This window comes from Sinohyriopsis cumingii, chromosome 10 (genome assembly GCF_028554795.1).
Source record: "Sinohyriopsis cumingii isolate HCF-2022 chromosome 10, ASM2855479v2, whole genome shotgun sequence".
NCBI lineage: Eukaryota > Metazoa > Mollusca > Bivalvia > Unionida > Unionidae > Sinohyriopsis > Sinohyriopsis cumingii.
The window spans coordinates 56407300-56428710 of record NC_142970.1 but is presented as its reverse complement, the minus strand read 5'-3'; the positions used below and the strand labels follow the sequence as shown (position 1 = coordinate 56428710).

The following is a 21411-nucleotide window of genomic DNA, read 5'->3' as shown; positions in this document are numbered from 1 at the left end:
TATACATGGCGGCCAGCATTAATTGTGGAGGAAGAACCTGGGAAAACCCCAGAAAGAACCACCGACCCACAAGAAGCTACTGGCAAGCTTTCTCACATACCCACATTGGCTGAATCCAAGACTCGAACCCATGCAGACAGATTTAATATCAGTAGAATTCATAAGAAATAGCAAGTTGATAACAGCCCCAATAATGTTTCACATGACCAGACAACTTATTATCTGTAGTGCTACTTACTTTCTCATCATTTAAGTTCTACACCAACCTATGTTCACATTGAATCATTAAATGTTTCATAAATTATGCTACATCCATATCAGTTTGAATTCACACCATCCAGCAATCTGTTTGTGATTAAAAATGCTTTTGGCATGAAAAGTCTTTCAACTATAGCAATCTGATCATGTCTACAAGTCATTTTGGCATGAAAACTCCTTCAACTGTAGCACTCTGATAATGACTACAAGTCATTTTGGCATGAAAACTCCTTCAACTGTAGCAATCTGATCATGACTACAAGTCATTTTGGCATGAAAACTCTTTCAACTGTATAGCAATCTGATCATGACTGCAAGTCATTTTGGCATGAAAACTCTTTCAGCTGTAGCAATCTGATCATGACTACAAGTCATTTTGGCATGAAAACTCTTTCAACTGTAGCAATCTGATCATGACTACAAGTCATGTTGGCATAAAAACTCTTTCAACTATAGCATTCTGATCATGTAATTTTGGCATGAAAACTCTTTCAACTATAGCAATCTGATCATGACTACAAGTCATTTTGGCATGAAAACTCTTTCAACTGTAGCAATCTGATCATGACTACAAGTCATTTTGGCATGAAAACTCATTCGAATGTGAGATTACTTTCTTATCCTTTTGTGATTAAAACTATCGCAGTCTTACGGATGCATGGCCAAATGTTTATATGACAGGTGTATGACTAGATATTTATATGACAGGTGTATGACTAGATGTTTATATGACAGAGGTATGACTAGATGTTTATATGACAGGTGTATGACTAGATGTTTATATGACAGGTGTATGACTAGATATTTATATGACAGGTGTATGACAAGATGTTTATATGACAGGTGTATGACTAGATTTTTATATGACAGGTGTATGACTAGATGTTTATATGACAGGTGTATGACTAGATGTTTATATGACAGGTGTATGAGAAGATGTTTATATGACAGGTGTATGAGAAGATGTTTATATGACAGGTGTATGAGAAGATGTAAATATGACAGGTGTATGAGAAGATGTTTATATGACAGGTGTATGACTAGATGTTTATATGACAGGTGTTTGACAAGATTTTTATATGACAGACGTCTGACTAGATGTTTATATGACAGGTGTATGACAAGATGTTTATATGACAAGTGTATGACTAGATGTTTATATGACAGGTGTATGAGAAGATGTAAATATGACAGGTGTATGACAAAATGTTTATATGACAGGTGTATGAGAAGATGTTTATATGACAGGTGTATGACTAGATATTTATATGACAGGTGTATGACAAGATGTTTATATGACAAGTGTATGACTAGATGTTTATATGGTGGCCTAAATAGGTAAAATATTCATCATGGGTTCAAACCATGGCTGAATCATCCCTTAAACTAATAAAATGGTACTAGCAACTGCCTTGTTTAGTGCTCAACATTAAGAGGTTAGTGTTAGGACTGGTTGGCCAGGTGTCAGGATAATGGGACTGGGTGGGACAAGATGCTGCATGTCTGTGGCATGATGCCCATTGCTATAAACTGCCACACTGCAGACATCATTGCAATATGACTAAAACTGTTGAAGCTTTGTTAAAAATCCAAAAACACAATACACATGAATGTTTATACAACAGATGTATGACTAAATATGTATATGAAAGATGTATGGGTAATTGTTTATACAACAAATATATGGCTAATTGTTTATACGAAAGTTATATTTCTAATTGTTTATATGAAAGATGTATGGCTAATTGTTTATATGACAGATGTATGGCTAATTGTTTATATGACAGATGTATGGCTAATTGTTTATATGACAGATGTAAAGCTAAATGTTTATATGAAAGTTGTATTACTAATAGTTTATATGAAAGATGTATTGATAATTGTTTATACAACAGATGTATGGATAATTGTTTATATGACAGATGTATGGCTAATTGTTTATATGACAGATGTAAAGCTAAATGTTTATATGAAAGTTGTATTACTAATAGTTTATATGAAAGATGTATTGATAATTGTTTATACAACAGATGTATGGATAATTGTTTATATGACAGATGTATGGATAATTGTTTATATGACAGATGTATTGCTAATTGTTTATATGACAGATGTATTGCTAATTGTTTATATGACAGATGTATGGCTAAATGTTTATATGAAAGTTGTATGGCTAATTGTTTATTTGAAAGATGGATGGCTAATAGTTTATATGAAAGATGTATGGATAATTGTTTATAAAACAGATGTATGGATAATTGTTTATATGAAAGACTATGTTTAATATTATAGGTATTCATAATCCTGTTGGAATTGATGTATTTGAGAGCCTAATCTACTGGGTGTCAATGGAAACAGGACAGTTGATGACAATAGACAAATTTGGGCGTGGCATAAATACAACACTTCAATCTGGTCTGCTTTTGCCAAAAACTGCAAAGGTTGCTCATCAGCTTCGTGTAGACTTGACTGGTATGCAGCTGCTACTTCTTTTCAACCAAATAACATGAAAAATATATAATGCCAAATTCATTATATGTGACTTCATAGCTGCCAAACTCAGTCAATTTCAAGCATCTTAGATTAATGAAAAACAAACTATCATACCTAAATTGCAAAAAAATAACTTGAAATATATCACAGCTTAAAGGAAATTATAATACACTTTAATGGTTTACCTAATTTATAAGAAAGCTATTTTACCTACAGAACAAGTTCAATTTCTTTTCTAAAGGTTCATTATATTTCTATTTGGCACAATTTCTATCTGACCAATAAAAACTGTGATAGAAATGGAAAGAAAAGTGAAATAATAATTTTAATACTCCTTCATGATTATTTTGTCTTGCCATGCATTAGTTTCACAAATATAGAGGGAATTCTCGTAAAAATATAATTTAATTTGTTTTGTAAATCGTGCAGCACATTATGTCGCTATGTTGAACAGCTGGTGTTATGTAATTACATAGTTTGTAATTCTGTCTAGTTCTATTACATTCTAGCTATCAGTCTTTTCTCAATTTTTAGTGAAGAATCGCTGCCCTCGTACAGGAGATCAGTGCAGTCATTTATGCTTACTAATTCCTGGGGGATTCCGATGTGCATGCCCTGAGAAGACTACCTTCAGAGACAATGATATGTTTATATGTGATGCAGGTAGACTTTCAAATGGCTAACAATGCGCATGAGTAGCGGAATGGGTTTATAATTCATTGTTGAACAAATTGCTGCCTTCTTTTTATGATTAAAATATATCACAGACTATTTGAAGTGATTATTTAGTATTCTTATTTACTCACAGCCCTGCATTGGTAAGGAAGAGAAACATATTACATAATTTGTATTTGACAAAATATATTTTTTTTACTTTTCCCTTTTGTTGCCTTTTTTGTAAATGACGAGACTATTTTACCTTTATTCATCTTTTCCAAAGGTGTCTACAGACTGATAAATTTCATCATAAAATATTCCTAAGTTTTAGATGTTAGGTCTCTTTTTTTTAAACTTACACAAGTAGACATAAAGTGAATATACATTTTTCATAAATGTTATGTTTAGTCAATGTAATTCTGATTATGTTATATTTAGTAAATGTAATTATGATTATGTTATGTTTAGTCAATGTAATTATGATTACCGGGTTTGTTATATTTAGTAAACGTAATTATGATTATGTTATATTTAGTCAATGTAATTATAATTATGTTATATTTAGTCAATGTAATTATGATTATGTTATATTTAGTCAATGTAATTATGAGTATGTTACATTAGGCAATGTATGTATGATTATGTTATATTTGGTCAATGTATTTACAATTATGTTATATTTGGTCAATGTAAATATGATTATGTTATATTTAGTTAATATTCTTCTGTTCAACTAGAGTCTTACAGTCTGTAATGAAGCAGTTCTATTTATATTTCCATCTTTTACTTTCTACATAATGTTATTATATGAATATTTGAGAGCCTCATCTTGGATTGATTGATTTACTGATTGATTTATTTTAGCTTCTGAAACATCTAAGCCTTTACCAAAAGGATGTGGATGCTGGAATGGAGGCACCTGTATACGTCCTAATGACTCAGACGTACTATGCCACTGCCCTCCAGGTAATATAAAAATAAGCCAAGCTCCATTTTTCCACTTTTCTTAGGAGACAAATAGCATTACTTCTTTTTTTTCACATTACTGTTGTGTTATTAAACATAATAAATCCATGTTATATTTTTCGCTACTATATGTATTCAGTAAAATCTCATCACATCCAAAATTGCTTCAAGACAATGGTACAGTGTTAAATTCACCGTGAAGTGTTAGAGGTACAAAGCAACTTCACTACGTAACTTTGTGGGTTTTGTGAATGACAACACAAAGATTGAAGTGATTTATATCAATATTTCCACAAAATATACATTTTCAGACAGAATCAGGCTGTATGTCTTGGTGTCTTCTCTTTTCTAGGATATTCTGGTGAATTTTGTGAAGAAATTGAACAATCACCAATTACCATTAGGGAGGCCCACTCACTACGTAAGCCATTTGGATAATGTGTACAGCTTTATTTACTTAGATTATAATCTATCCCATTATATGTAAAAATAGAATCATCACAAATCTGAGGCGTTTTTAACAAATTGTGTATGATGACTACAATTACAATCGTGATGAATATTGAATAATTGAATCTTTATGCATTCTGTCTATTTTAAAATCAGCAGTTTAGATTTATTTAGACCCCTTCTTTTTAAAATGTATTGTCAAATGGATAAAATAATAACTTATATATTGATAGATATTGGAAACTAAAATAAAAAAAATCAAGATGATAATATTGAATTTATGTTTTCAAAATTCCATGTTCTATTAATTTTATCAATCAAATGGCTTTGCATTCTGCTATTTCCTTTGAAAGAAACATCTAGTGAAAACAACTGCTTTATAGAAACCAGAAGGAGGGAAAGGTGACTGTTATTGATTAAGTTTAAATCAGTAAATAATTATTTGTTTTGCAGCAATTGTGGCGATTGTGATACCAGTTACAACCGTGTTCATATTCCTACTTATTTTGTTGGTTATCCTGCTAAAGAAGGGAAGGTAAAGTCAGATTTTACTAATGGCAATTGTATTTCATCACCAATGACCTAAAAGTTTATTTAATTATACAATCCATAATAATCATCATCAAATCTTCAATAAATCTTATCAGCTCTTTTTGATTTGCAAATAGTTAGAACTCATAATTTGGTTAAGGTCAGTCAAGAACCCCATTAGATATATGGCAACCAGGTTTTTCTGGATTTATCACACTACCTCCGCCAATCTACAGACTGACTGATCTTGCAAGGAAGCTGTTTATGCAGTTATTTCTTCATACAATCATTCACTCATCGATTAAAGGTATATCCACTGTATCTTCATTCTCTTATGTTGTTGCTTCATGATATTCAAAGATTTAGACCAGAGTTATTGATATCTTTGACACCTCTGCTGTTTCAGGAAATGGTGTTATACTTCATGCTCATTCCCATCAGTTTCCATTACGCAATGATTCATTGGGCAAGTACAAAATTTTGACCAATCAGAAAGCTCTTTACAGCAATCCTTCAATACTCTGATGAGGAATCCTGACAATAGCAAAGCAAAAATCAAACTATTTCACATTTATATTTTAATCAGTTTGAAATGGTTCATGCCTCTGAAGTTATTGTCTTTCTACAACATACTAACAGATGCATCGATACTGCTAAATATTCAGTGCATATGTTAAAGTAAAGACTTATATAATTACTGTTTTTATAATGGCGATTGATGATGACACTCCATATATCAGAACAAATTACTAAACTGAGGCGCGTTCAGTCTATGTACAACCAGGTAGCCCTGTAAAAATCATGGTTGAAAATCCTTTGATGTGTTGGTGTAAGTTCATACCTGGCTAATTTGTATTTCAACAGAACAAAACAAATCCAACATAGTATTGTGTATTGCATATGATTGGATCTTCTGCAATTCAGTAGGTGGATTCTAGGCTATTTAAAAAAGCTTTAACATCCTGCTGACAGGCTTTGGGTATTCAGTCTTACTGATACCAAACCAAATATATTAAAAAATATAGTCAATAATAATTCAAAGCACATGATTTAATAAACAATGAATTGGCCTCAAACAGGGCACCATAAACACAGAAGGTAAATATGGTATAACGACTCAGGTATAGGCTGCCCAGCTGATTGCAAAAGCTAAATATCACTTTTTTGTCTGGTCACCTGCTCAAACTTTCAGTTTGTACCAAACTCCACCAGTTGCCTTACACTGAGGTGATAACCAGATAACCAGTTTATCAGCATGGTAAGACAGTCTGTCGTTGTGTTCCTACTTGGGGAACTCAAAATAAAATCTACAACCTTATTTGGAGGTTCAGTTAGTAGCGCTTCTGTATGATGTTTACCTTTCCTGCATTAATCCACATGGTAATTTAGTCAGATCACTGTTTCACCACTTTGAGAACACAAACACGCACAATTAATCCTACCACAGTTCCTTGCCTTATCCAGGCAAGTATGACAACTCTGTCAGAGAAATATGTAAAAACAACCACATAACATCCTACCACTACCGCGTTCTCTGGCATACGCAGGCAGTCACAGTTCTGTGAAAGAAAGCACATGAACACAGCCACAATATGACCATGTTCACTGTACACAAAAATTAATCTTGTTTTCAGATAATACTCCAGTCATTATCCTCTCTCTTTATGTTTCATCTTATATGTTTATTAAGCCAATAGCCTAATCCATTGCTGAAAAGCAATGACTATATAGCTGCTCGAGCTCAGGCGGGCCATTTAAAATCAGCCAGCGGGCCGTGGGTTGGACAGCAATTACCTAATCAACTGCTCAAGTACTCTTCTGTGAATTATATTCAGAAGTTAGGTTTTTGATTGGCTGATGCAGGACCAGTGGTGTAAAATGATTGGATATCCCATACAAAATTTTCCATATGGATTGGATATGGAATCCATACGTACTTTTACAGAAATATCCATATGGAAATGTTATGGATTCCTTACATACCCCATATGGAAAATCCCATGGAATAAGCAAATTAGTCCATGAGATCTGTAGGTTGTCCATATGGAATAAAATTAAAATTCCATATGGAATTTGTGAATAATCCATTTGGAATTTGGCTATAGTCCATATGGAATTTGTGAATAGTCCATATGGAATTTGTGAATAGTCCATGTGGAATTGGGAAATATACTGTATGGAGTTTGTAAATGGACCATATGGAATTTTTAAATAGTTCATATGGAATTTATAAATAGTTCATATGGAATTTTTAATACATGTAGTCCATCCCATACAAAATTTTCCAGGCGTACTTAAGGCAGATTTCAGATGGGTGTTTTAAGCGCTTTCTGCCTAAACCATATAAAATCTGCTTCAGATTTCTATTAAACTGTCTAATGAATCTTAGACATTATTGGGAATCAATGATAAATATTCACAATAATTTTTTTAATGGATCATAAATTTTATTTTGACAGATATTACCAAATAAGATTTAGGATTTTCTTGTCTTCATTTTCTTTCTTGCATACAAAACCTAACCCATGATGGCATCACTCAAGTCTTTTTCATTTCACTGAATAATTTTGGTGACATTTCACAAATATTTTGACCAAAACATTCATTGAAATAGTGGTGAGATCTAACTAAAATTTCACTGAAATACTTGTGAGGTTTCACAAAACATTTGACTAAAACTTTTGTGAGATTTCACTAAAATTTTGGTCATTGTATATTATTTTACTGAAGTTTCAGTAGATTTTCAGACATTTCAAAAGGTTTCAAATTAATAATGGACATGAATTAAACAAGACTTTATTAACCAAGGTGATATTATATGTGCATGAAAAAATATATACAGATGTTGTAATTATATGACATCAGAGGCAAGAGATATGGGAGTTAATAATAATAATAATAATAATAACGACTTTATTTAGAGAAGGTAACTGAGTTAGTTACAGAACTACTCTACCTTAAGGCTGTCAATCTTTTATGTACAATATATACAGTATATATACAATATGATGTGAAGAATCTGGCTTGACACTAAATAATTAAGTAATTTTAAAATTCAAATTATCAAGCATGGAACATATGCACAGGCATCTGTAAACATATAAACATATATAAAATATAAAATATTAATCTGCATTGAAAAATTCAACTGTGAAAATAATGCAAAATTACAGAAAAGCATCCATTTGAGACATTGATTATGAAAAGAAGAAATGCCAGGAGCCTGCCTTATGTCACTTGTTCTTCGGACTTGATTTTTGATAAATAGAAATACAACAGCAGCAAGAAGTTTGAAAAAGAAATATAACAAGGAAAGATGTGGAAAGAAGTTATTGTGCCCAAAATAAACGATAAAATTACAGCTATCAGAAACAGGAAATATAAATCCTGCTGAAAATCATTCAAATTGTACAAGAAACAAAAAATAATTCTATTACAATCACAAAATATCACTATATTTTCAGATTTTTTGACAAATTCTCAGTGAAATTTCAATCACAAAATTTCTCTGATATTTTAAGAAATTTTGGTAAAATCTCCTAAAATACATGTACCATAATTTTAGTAAAAAAATGGATTTTTGAGTGTTCACTGTTATTTTGCTGAAATTTCAGTCACATTTTCACTTGGGTATGATTTTTGTAGAGCATATTTTAATAGGAAGCCAAAAAAAATATTTTTTAGAGTAAACATCAAGCCCAAAATCCACCTTGTACCAAATTTTCTAAGTCCAAAGATTCATCTATTCTTGTACTACCAGATATTAAAATTCTGATTATGTTTACATGTTCTCTACTATTTTTAGTCATGTCTTTGTCTGTTTTTAAACATCTTTGGAAATAAATTAAAGAAAACTGACATGCATGTGTTTTCTTCAAATTTATGAGTACATATTCATCTATCCACATCAGCTACACTGACATATACATGTACTCTAACTCCCACCAATATTTCTTTTTGAATCAGATAGTTTAGGTTATTGATTCTTCAGAGAGTATTTTCCATGATGCTATAATACATGGGCCTGCTTTCCTTATGGAAAAAAGTGCTTATCCATGAGAAATTTCTGTACGGGACATTTTGCTAACAGCAAAGAAGAGTCTCAATCTCTTTACATGTACATATATCAGTACATAAACACTGACCATGTGATCTGACGTAATTGTCATTTGCAGAAATTAATTTAGTATCTAATAGGGGGTTTTCTCTGAAAGTGGCACTATGAAAACCAGCTTAAAATGGTTGATGTTTACAGCAGGCATCAAAAAGAGCTTCCATGCAAATGGATTACAGGCGTCAAAAGGCGCTTCCATGTGAATGGAGTAGAGGCGTCCAAAGACGCTTGCATGAGGTAAAGGGTTAAAAATGGTTTAGATTGAACTGTGAAACTTAACTAAAAGTGATATCTGTTTTATCAAAACCATTACAGTTGTCTTCTCTCCTGGATAAACAGTGTGAGTCTAACACCTAATAAAAGAACTAATTGCTTAGGGATAACATGAAACACTGGCTTTCATATGGTTCTTCCTAAATTAAAATTTTATAAATATTTGACAGAATACTAATGTGTAATTTTTCAATATTATTCCTTCAGTTCATTTTGTATGATAACTCTGGTTTAGAATTACAATATTTGTTCAAAATAATTTAATCATTGTCTGTTTTGAATTGACAATTGCAACATTTAACAATGCAGTCTAATTTAAGAATACATTTATTAAAGCAGACGATTTATGCACAAGGCAGGAGATATACAACAGAAAGTTGAAGGTATTGTCACCTACAAAGAGGGAGGAAACGTTCAGATATCTACACCTGCAATGTCTTATGAAACTCCAGAACCATTCAATGTAAGTTTGTCATCTTGCAGTGTAATTTCCTATTCATCAGTTGTAACAGTCACAGCATCTCATTTGTTATTCAGATAATCAATATTTACAACGAACAACTTTTAACTCTTCTTAAGAGATTGAATATGCCAAAACAATATTTAGAGAGTTATAAATCAAGGCCATTAAAAGTACTTTTACAGAACACTTTCAAGGCCATGGCCACATTATTGTAGCATTTTTACAGTATGCTGTCAAGGCCACAGCCACATCATCGTAGGTCATCAAGAGTAGTTTACAGTATGCTGTCAAGGCCACAGCCACATCATCGTAGGTCATCAAGAGTATTTTACAGTATGCTGTCAAGGCCACAGCCACATCATCGTAGGTCATCAAGAGTATTTTACAGTATGCTGTCAAGGCCACAGCCACATCATCATAGGTCATCAAGAGTATTTTACAGTATGCTCTCAAGGCCACATCTGTTCATTGTAGGTCATTAGAGTATTGTTATGCCCTGCTGTCAAGGCCACATCCACATCATCATTGGTCATCAAAAGTATTTTTACATTATGCTGTCAAGGACATATCATCTTAGGTCATCAAGATTATTTGTACACTATACTGTCATGCCACAGCCACATCTTTATAGGTCATCAAGAGTATGTTTTACAGTATGTTTTCATGCACAGCCGCAGCATCATAGGTCATCAAGAGAATTTATTTACACTATGCTGTCAAGGCCACAACCACACCATCACAGGTCATCAAGATTAATTTTTACAGTATTCTGTCAAGGTCACAGCCACACCATCATAGATCATCAAGAGTATGTTTACACTCTGCTGTCAAGACCACAACCACATCATCATAATTCATCAAAAGTATTTTTACATTATGCTGTCAAGGACATATCATTTTAGGTCATCAAGATTATTTGTACACTATACTGTCATGTCACAGCCACATCATCATAGGTCATCAAGAGTAATTTAATTACACTATGCTGTCAAGACCACAGCCACATCATCATAGGTCATCAAGAGTAATTTAATTACACTATGCTGTCAAGACCACAGCCACATCATCATAGGTCATCAAGAGTAATTTAATTACACTATGCTGTCAAGACCACAGCCACATTGTCATGGGTCATCAAGACTAATTTTACAGTATGCTGTCAAGGCCACAGCCACACCATCATAGATCATCAAGAGTATGTTTACACTCTGCTGTCAAGACCACAACCACATCATCATATGTCATCAAGAAAATATATTTACACTATGCTGTCAAGGCCACAGCCACATCATCACAGGTCATCAGGACTAATTTTACAGTATGCTGTCAAGGCCACAGCCACACCATCATAGATCATCAAGAGTATGTTTACACTCTGCTGTCAAGACCACAACCACATCATCATATGTCATCAAGAAAATATATTTACACTATGCTGTCAAGGCCACAGCCACATCATCACAGGTCATCAAGACTAATTTTACAGTATGCTGTCAAGGCCACAGCCACATCATCATATGTCATCAAGACTAATTTTACAGTATGCTGTCAAGGCCACAGCCACATCATCACAGGTCATCAAGACTAATTTTACAGTATGCTGTCAAGGCCACAGCCACATCATCATAGATTTAGACAATACATTTATTATTTTCAATTATTTACCTGGTGCTGATTAAGAAATAGATATGGAATTGTTTCACTTATGTACATATTCTTACTTTAAATCATGTGTTTGATTTAGGATTTGGAAATTCTTGGTAGATTGATTTGTATATGAGCACCATTGAATTGCCTTTAAATATATAACAAATATAGGAAAGAATATGGCAACCTATATATTAATCAAAATTAATGGCAATGTAGTGAATAAAAATGTTAATGTCTTTATTGTTTTTCCCTACAGGTTGAAAACACTTATACAAATGCTGGCACAAATTTTTCCAATCCTGTTTATGAAACCCTCAGAGGTGGTGACCCTTCATTGACCATTGCAAGTGAAACTGAGCTGCAGACACAAAGCAGTGTCAAAGGAGACTGTGCTGTTTCATACATGACTCTTGAAAACAAGCAGCCAGTGGAAGAACACCTTTATAAGACAGTCCTTGTAAAAGATAGCAATTCTGATAAAGAAAACTCATCTCAAAGATTACCCAAGGAAGTGGCTTCATCTAAGTCTCTAAAGAAGGATTATGCTGTAAAGAAAATGTTTGCTTACCCTAGAGAGGACACAGAAAAAGATACTGATGGTTTGGTAGCAACTAGTGGAGTATAAAACTTATCATGTACATGTAATGGTATACTTGTGATGTACAAGTAATTGTACACTTCTGATGTACATGTAATTGTATACTTATGATGTACACATAATGGAATAATCTTGATGTACATGTAATTTATACTTGTGATCTTGTGATGTACACGTAATGGTATACTTGTACATGTAATTGTACACATCTGATGTACATGTAATTTTATACTTGTGATCTTGTGATGTACATGTAATGATATACTTTTACATGTAATTGTACATGTCTGATGTACATGTAATTTTATACTTATGATGTACATGTAATTCTATACTTGTAATGTACATGTAATTGCATGCATGTGATGTACATATAATTGTGCACTTTTGGTGTACATGTAATTAAATGTGATGTAGATGTAATTATAGTCTTGTGATGTGCTTGTAATTACATACTTTTGATGTACATGTAACTACATACTTATGATGTACATGTAATGGTATACTCGTGATGTACATGTAATGGTATACTTGTGATGTACATGTAATTGTATACTTGTGATGTACATGTAATGGTATACTTGTGATGTACATGTAATGGTATACTTGTGATGTACATGTAATGGTATACTTGTGATGTACATGTAATGGTATACTTGTGATGTACATGTAATTGTATACTTGTGATGTACATGTAATGGTATACTCATGATGTACATGTAATTGTATACTTATGATGTACATGTAATGGTATACTTGTGATGTACATGTAATGGTATACTTGTGATGTACTTGTAATTACATACTTTTGATGTACATGTAACTACACACTTATGATGTACATGTAATGGTATACTTGTGATGTACATGTAATGGTATACTCGTGATGTACATGTAATGGTATACTTGTGATGTACATGTAATTGTATACTTATGATGTACATGTAATGGTATACTTGTGATGTACATGTAATGGTATACTTGTGATGTACATGTAATTGTATACTTATGATGTACATGTAATGGTATACTTGTGATGTACATGTAATGGTATACTTGTGATGTACATGTAATGGTATACTTGTGATGTACATGTAATGGTATACTCGTGATGTACATGTAATTGTATACTTGTGATGTACATGTAATTGTATACTTGTGATGTACATGTAATGGTATACTTGTGATGTACATGTAATGGTATACTCGTGATGTACATGTAATTGCATACCTGTGATGTACATGTAATTGCATACCTGTGATGTACATGTAATTGTATACTTGTGATGTACATGTAACTGTACATTTGTGATGTACATGTAACTGCATACCTGTGATGTACATGTAATTGCATACCTGTGGTTCTTTTTATACTTATCAATAAGGATGAAATGAACACAAAATCCTTGCTTTTTGAAATTGTGCTTGAATTTGTTACTGGACTTATTTCAAGTGACAAATACAAAAAACAAAAAATATGAATGAAAGAAGAATAGTAGTTATCTAGATGAAGAAGCATTCCATCAAAAATAAAATCTTTACTTGGCTTCAGATTGCTACTAACACTTTCATTTCTATGTGTCAGATGTAAAGAAAAATTTAGAAAAAGGAAGACTTGGATTATGCACTGACTTTTACATCATAGAACAGATTAGCACAGGCAAGTGATATGCATAGTGCATAGTTTATCAAAGTAAACTGGTGTGTGTGTGTGTCTGTGTGTGTGTGTATATATATATATATATATATATATATATATATATATATATATATATATATATATAGACACACAACACCAGACCATGGAATACTGAGTTTCTCAGAGTAGAGTAGAATATTTTGTTTGAATGCTATATGGCACAGTCACTTCGGTAGGTCATTTTGTGCCAAGGCAGTTGGAGTAGAGTGGTTTGCCCAAGGACTTTACGGAAGCTAACCCAGGCTTATCAATAGGTTTTCACTACTAGGCAATAGACATTGATAACATTATGACCAAGGACTTTACCATATGGCAGAAGCTAACCCAGGCTTATCAATATGTTTTCACTGCTAGGCAATAGACATTAATAACATTATGACCAAAGACTTGACCATATGGCAGAAGCTAACCCAGGCGTATCAATATGTTTTCACAGCTAGGCAACAGACATTGATAACATTATGACCAAGGACTTTACCATATGGCAGAAGCTAACCCAGGCGTATCAATATGTTTTCACTGCTAGGCAATAGACATTAATAACATTATAACCAAGGACTTTACCATATGGCAGCTAACCCAGGTTTACCAATATTTTTCACCGATAGGCAATAGACATCGATAACATTATAACCAAGACATTTTCAATCTTCTGAATGATGTGTATGTTGTATAGTGCTAAGTATGGCTGCTTCACACACGGACAAGCCCAGTTGAGATCCAACAATCGGCAAACACCTTTTTCCCTTCAGTTTGCGTTTCACTTTAATTGATAAGGAGAATTATGTTACTACTTAGATTTTCTCTGTGAATATACACAAAACTCAGCAAAACATAAATGGCAAACCACTGACATTATCATGCGGGATACCGTAAGAAATCTTCTACTTCAGTCTGGTTTGTATATTGCTAGCAAATATGTTTGAGCCTAAAATAAAAAGAAAATGTGCTCATTCTGAGCGAATAACAATTATTTCAAAAACACATAAATTGGTTGAAAAACATGCACATTTTTGGCTCCTGGCTTTTCCGCTCACGAGTTTTTTTAAACTCTCATAATAAAATATATCCATTATTCATCCAGAGCAAACAATATCATAGCTTTATATATGTTAATGTTGATACAATTTGTAACCACCTTATTCAAATATTTCCTGGTTGTGAGGACAAAATCTTAATTGACAGAGTGTAAATAACCCCACAACAATCCACTCTCTAAATAGACCCATCACCAGAGTGGATACAAGTCCACCTAATATTTAGCATTTTTAAAATAAAATCTGTTTTATTGCTCTTGTTTGAATTAACGTGAATATTAAACATAAATAGAATCTTTCACAAAAAGTCTATGAGAACTGTTGAAGACTATGTCCATGTTATACAGTGATAATTACCCATGTTATACAGTGATAATTACCCATGTTATACAGTGATAATTACCCATGTTATGCAGTGATAATTACCCATGTTATGCAGTGATAATTACCCATGTTATGCACTACCATGTGCGTTAACTCTTGTGTAGGTTGTATACAAGATGACACTTCCATGAAAACTGTTTAAATAGTGAATATTGTAGTTTGAAAATTCCATATTGTAATACATGCTCTTTTGTGCCACATGGTATATTGTTGCACATCGTTTATTGTTACACATGGAAAATTGTTACACATGGTATATTTTTACACAGGGTGTACTGATGCACATTGTTTATTGTTACACATGGTATATTGTTACACATGGTATATGTTTACACATGGTGTACTGTTGCACATCATTTATTGTTACACGTGGTGTATTGTGCCCATAGTACATTGTTACACATGGTATATTGTTGCACATTGTATGTTGTGACAATGACCTAGGTGCTGGCCCATCTGTCAGTCAGGTTCTAATAAGCTCTATATATGATTGTAAATATGTAAGAACTGTTGAAGTAATAACTACTCAATATGTACATGTTTTGTAGTTACAACCACCTACATGTCAGACCATCCAGTACACAAGTTTTGATAAACTCGACATGTGACTGTTTTTGAGTGTAAATCATTCCAGTGATAGTATGTGTCCTAGGTCCATTGAGATGTCATCAAAGAATTGTAAGTGTCTACATGGCAATTGTATTAAAAATGTATTGAGACATTTCCAATTATTTAATTATGCATATCATTTAATTTTGTATAAATATTATCTTTCCTTTGAGTATGTAAAGTGAACAAATAAAGTTAGTTATAACATCTTTTCTTTCATTTTGGTATGTTTATTACTGTCACATTAATTAAAAAATATGTGAGGTATCACTATGTAAATTCATTATGTATTTAATTCATATTTTATGATGGAATTCATTGCATTAGTCATATGATCAGATGCACCAAGACCAGTTTACATTAGTTGGGCACTAGCTTTGACACCAAGACCATCTTATGTTGGGCACTAGCTTTGACACCCAGACCATCTTATGTTGGGCATTAACTTGGACACCAAGACCATCTTATGTTGGGCACTAGCTTTGACACCCAGACCATCTTATGTTGGGCACTAGCTTTGATACCAAGACCATCTTATGTTGGGCACTAGCTTTGACACCCAGACCATCTTATGTTGGGCACTAGCTTTGACACCAAGACCATCTTATGTTGGGCACTAGCTTTGACACCCAGACCATCTTATGTTGGGCACTAGCTTTGACACCCAGACCATCTTATGTTGGGCATTAACTTGGACACCAAGACCATCTTATGTTGGGCACTAGCTTTGACACCCAGACCATCTTATGTTGGACACTATCTTTGACACCAAGACCATCTTATGTTGGGCACTAGCTTTGACACCCAGACCATCTTATGTTGGGCATTAACTTGGACACCAAGACCATCTTATGTTGGGCACTAGCTTTGACACCAAGACCATCTTATGCTGGGCACTAGCTTTGACACTAAGACCATCTTACTTTAGTTGAGCATTTACTTGGACACCAAGACCATCTTTTGTTGGGCATTAACTTGGACACCAAGACCATCTTACATGGGCACTAATTTGGACACCATGACAATGTTATGATGGTCATTAACTCTGACAAAAAGACCATCTTAATTTAGTTGGACACTATCTTGGACACCAAGACCATCTTCCTTTAGTTGGACCATCCTATATGGGCACTAAATTGGACACCAAGACCATCTTAAATGGGCACTAACTTGGATACCATGACCATCTTATGTCGGGCATTAGCTTGGACAAAAAGACCATGTTATGATGGTCATTAACTCGGACAACAACATCATCTTACTTTAGTTGGACACTATCTTGGACACCAAGACCATCTTACTTTAGTTGGACACTAACTTTGTTCATCTTACATTAGTTGCGCACTAACTTGGACATCAAGACTATCTTATGTCGGCATTAACTTGTATGTCAAGACCATCTTAACTTTATTTGGGCATTAACTTGGACACCAAGGCCATCTTATGTGAGCATTAACTTGGATAAGAAAACCGTCTTACTTTATTTGGATATTAACTTGTATGTCAAGACCATCTTATTTTATTTGGATATTAACTTGGACACCAAGACCATCTTCTGTGGGCATTAACTTGGACACCAAGACCATCTTTATTTAGTTGGACATTAACTTGGACACCAAGACCATCTTTATTTAGCTGGACATTAACTTGGACACCAAGACCATCTTTATTTAGTTGGACATTAACTTGGACACCAAGACCATCTTCTGTGGGCATTAACTTGGACACCAAGACCATCTTTATTTAGTTGGACATTAACTTGGACACCAAGACCATCTTCTGTGGGCATTAACTTGGACACCAAGACCATCTTTATTTAGTTGGACATTAACTTGGACACCAAGACCATCTTTATTTAGTTGGACATTAACTTGGACACCAAGACCATCTTTATTTAGTTGGACATTAACTTGGACACCAAGACCATCTTTATTTAGTTGGACATTAACTTGGACACCAAGACCATCTTTATTTAGTTGGACATTAACTTGGACACCACAACCATCTTAGGTGGGCATCAATAAAACAATGTGCTCACAATCAATCTTGCCCTTTAAAATATTCCAGGTGTCTCTACATTATTAATACAATGTGTTGACCATGAATCTTGCCCTTTAAAATATTCCAAGTGTCTCTACATTATTAATACAATGTGTTGACCATGAATCTTGCCCTTTAAAATATTCCAGGTGTCTCTACATTATTAATACAATGTGTTGACCATGAATCTTGCCCTTTAAAATATTCCAAGTGTCTCTACATTATTAATACAATGTGTTGACCATGGATTTTCCCCATTATAATGTTCACCATGGGTTTTCCCCTTTATAATATTTCAAGTAACACAACAGTAATTTAGTTCCATGTATATTTCCCTCATTTTAATATATTTTTGATAAATTCCTGTGCTTTAGTTAAAGCTGAGATGCACCACTACCATGTTGTATATGTTATGCACTTGAACCTTGACACAACACTATCCTAAAAACAACACAGGCTTTGCTAACCTGGAAACAACACATCAAAAAATCAACACAGGTTTTGCTAACCAGGACAAAACACTATCCCAGAATCAGCACAGTCTCTGCTGACCTGGACACAACACCATCCCAAAATCAACACAGGCTTTGCTTATCTGGACAAAACACTATCCCAAAATCAGCACAGGCATTGCTGACCTGGACAAAACACTATACCAAAATCAACACATGCTTTTCTGACCTGGACAGAACAGTATCCTTAAATCAACACAGGCATTGCTGACCTGGACAAAACACTATACCAAAATCAACATATGCTTTGCTGACCTGAACACCATCCCAAAATCAACACAGGCTTGCTAATCTGGACACAACAATATCCAAAAATCAGCACTGGCTTTGCTAACCTGGACTCAACACTATCCCAAAATCAACACAGGCATTCTGACCTGGACGCAGCACCATCCCAAAATCAACATGGGCTTTGCTAATCTGGACACAACACTATCCCAAAATCAGCACAAGCTTTGCTAACCTGGACTCGACACTATCCCAAAATCAACACAGGCATTCTGACCTGGACACAACACCATCCCAAAATCAACACAGGCTTTGCTAATCTGGACACAACACTATCCCAAAATCAGCACAAGCTTTGTTAACCTGGAGACAACACATCCCAAAATCAACACAGGCTTTGTTTCCTCTTCTGGAAACAGTAGCATTTGGACGAAATGGCTGGATTTTTTTTGTTATCACCCATGACTTTTCTGGAACTGCAAGAAACACACTTCTCTGCTTAATCATCGTGTGTAAAAGCCAAGAGGCTGAACCCAATAAACTTGTTTTTTTCTGTTGAGACTTTTCTGATGCTTTCCATTGAATGCGTCATGCTAGGCTGTGAGTGTGTGTTATGGATTCTTTTGCCATTTTTCAGTACATGATAAGTTTTACATGGCAGCCAGTATAACTGGTGGAGGAAGAACCTGGGAAAATCCCAGTGACAAATACCGACCAACAGGAAGATACTGGCAAGTTTCCTCACATACCTACATTGGCTAAGCCCTGAAGACTAAAGCCCACACTGTCACAGGTAAGTTGTCGGTGATCACTTTGATGTTTTGTTTCTATGTAAGTACATGTATTATTAATTTTACTAAAAACTTAAGTTTCCTGCTGAACATAATTCCAAGAAGCCTGCTTAGCAACTTGTAAATGTACAGACAATAACATATCTTTGTTAATGTACAGACAATAACATATCTTTGTTAATGTACAGATAATAACATGTCTTTGTTGACAAAAGTGAACACATCATCCTGTCTGCCATGACTAATGCAGAAATTCTTACTGCACAAATTGCAGAACACAAATGCAGGTTTGTGCTTACTTCTTCCTGTCCACGCATTTCTTCTCCAAATCAGACTTATATTCGTCTGATACATGTTTCATTTCTCTTTTGGCAAAATCAAACAAAAGTAATCATCATTCAGCTTTGACACCTAGAAACTGACACTATTCCATAATCCCACCCTTGGATGCACTATTACAGATTTACAGTGACCTTTGACACCTAGAAACTGACACTATTCCATAATCCCACCCTTGGATGCACTATTAAAGATTTACAGTGACCTTTGACACCTAGAAACTGACACTATTCCATAATACCACCCTTGGATGCACTATTACAGATTTACAGTGACCTTTGACACCTAGAAACTGACACTATTCCATAATACCACCCTTGGATGCACTATTACAGATTTACAGTGACCTTTGACACCTAGAAACTGACACTATTCCATAATCCCACCCGTGGACATGTGGGCGACTAAATGTACCCGTTTCTTGAATATGAGCATCTAGTGAGTGATTGAGATCAATCATAATTGTAAATTAATTCTGCAACCAATTGTTTTAGGAAATTTTAATTTACCTGTTTTTCCTTTTACAGACTCAAATGATGAACAGCATGCACTATTACAGATTTACAGTGGCCTTTTTGTGCATGCAGATATCAGCCTTTATCATATTTAAATACAAAATCATTAGGAGGGCCCAATTTTCATGACTCTTACTTACTTTTCAAGAACCATAATGTCTGGAAATCAAATGTTTTCAAGCGGGAATTGGGTGCTGTTAAGTTCCTGTCAAAGGAAAATGTTTGTTGTTCTGTGATATGACATAAGAGTTTGCACATGCACGTCATGTCATGTAATTAGGACCAAATCAGTCATAAAAATGGTATGCAAAGTGTTCATTGTTAAGAAAAAAATTCTTTTGAAAATAGTTGTTATCTTATTATCTGTGAACAATGATTTAAATATAGTTTATAAGTTTATAAAATATCTGTTATATGATAAATAAATTATAAATAAATAAATTATAGTATTTATATTACTGGACGATGTGGACTTGCTCAAGGTAATTGCTGCAGACAAGGTAAACCCACTATAATCTGGTTTTACTCACAATGCAAAGTAAATAATCGAAAATGAGTTAATTTAAGTCAGTGTTGATGCTTGTGAATGACAAAATCAATAGCAATCAATGGCAAAGTCATCAATGTCAATCAAATCCATCATTGACAATCAAAGTCATCCATGGTAAAGTCATCTATGGCAATAAAAAGTCATCAATGGTAAAGTCATCATTGGCAATCTGAATCATTAATGGCAATCAAACTTTAAAGATGGTGATATATATCAATACAAGGAAAATATCTTGCTATTTGAAAATGTGATGA

At 33.8% G+C, this 21411-nt stretch overlaps 1 protein-coding gene across 4 annotated transcripts in view; it reads left to right on the top strand.

Moving 5' to 3' along the window:
• Positions 1 to 16391, top strand: part of LOC149790192 (low-density lipoprotein receptor-related protein 2-like) — a 168150-nt gene extending 151759 nt beyond the window's left edge. For 3 of the 4 annotated variants that reach the window (XM_089972181.1, XM_089972182.1, XM_089972179.1), the window contains 7 exons: positions 2551 to 2730; positions 3286 to 3414; positions 4273 to 4374; positions 4727 to 4795; positions 5278 to 5359; positions 10079 to 10205; positions 12112 to 16391. In XM_089972181.1, coding sequence (XP_089828307.1) covers positions 2551 to 2730; positions 3286 to 3414; positions 4273 to 4374; positions 4727 to 4795; positions 5278 to 5359; positions 10079 to 10205; positions 12112 to 12480 — 1058 coding nt within the window. In that variant the 3' untranslated portion in view covers positions 12481 to 16391. The remainder of the gene's footprint in view (positions 1 to 2550; positions 2731 to 3285; positions 3415 to 4272; positions 4375 to 4726; positions 4796 to 5277; positions 5360 to 10078; positions 10206 to 12111) is intronic. The other variant, XM_089972180.1, reaches the window with a different exon arrangement.
• Positions 16392 to 21411: the final 5020 nt, after the last annotated feature.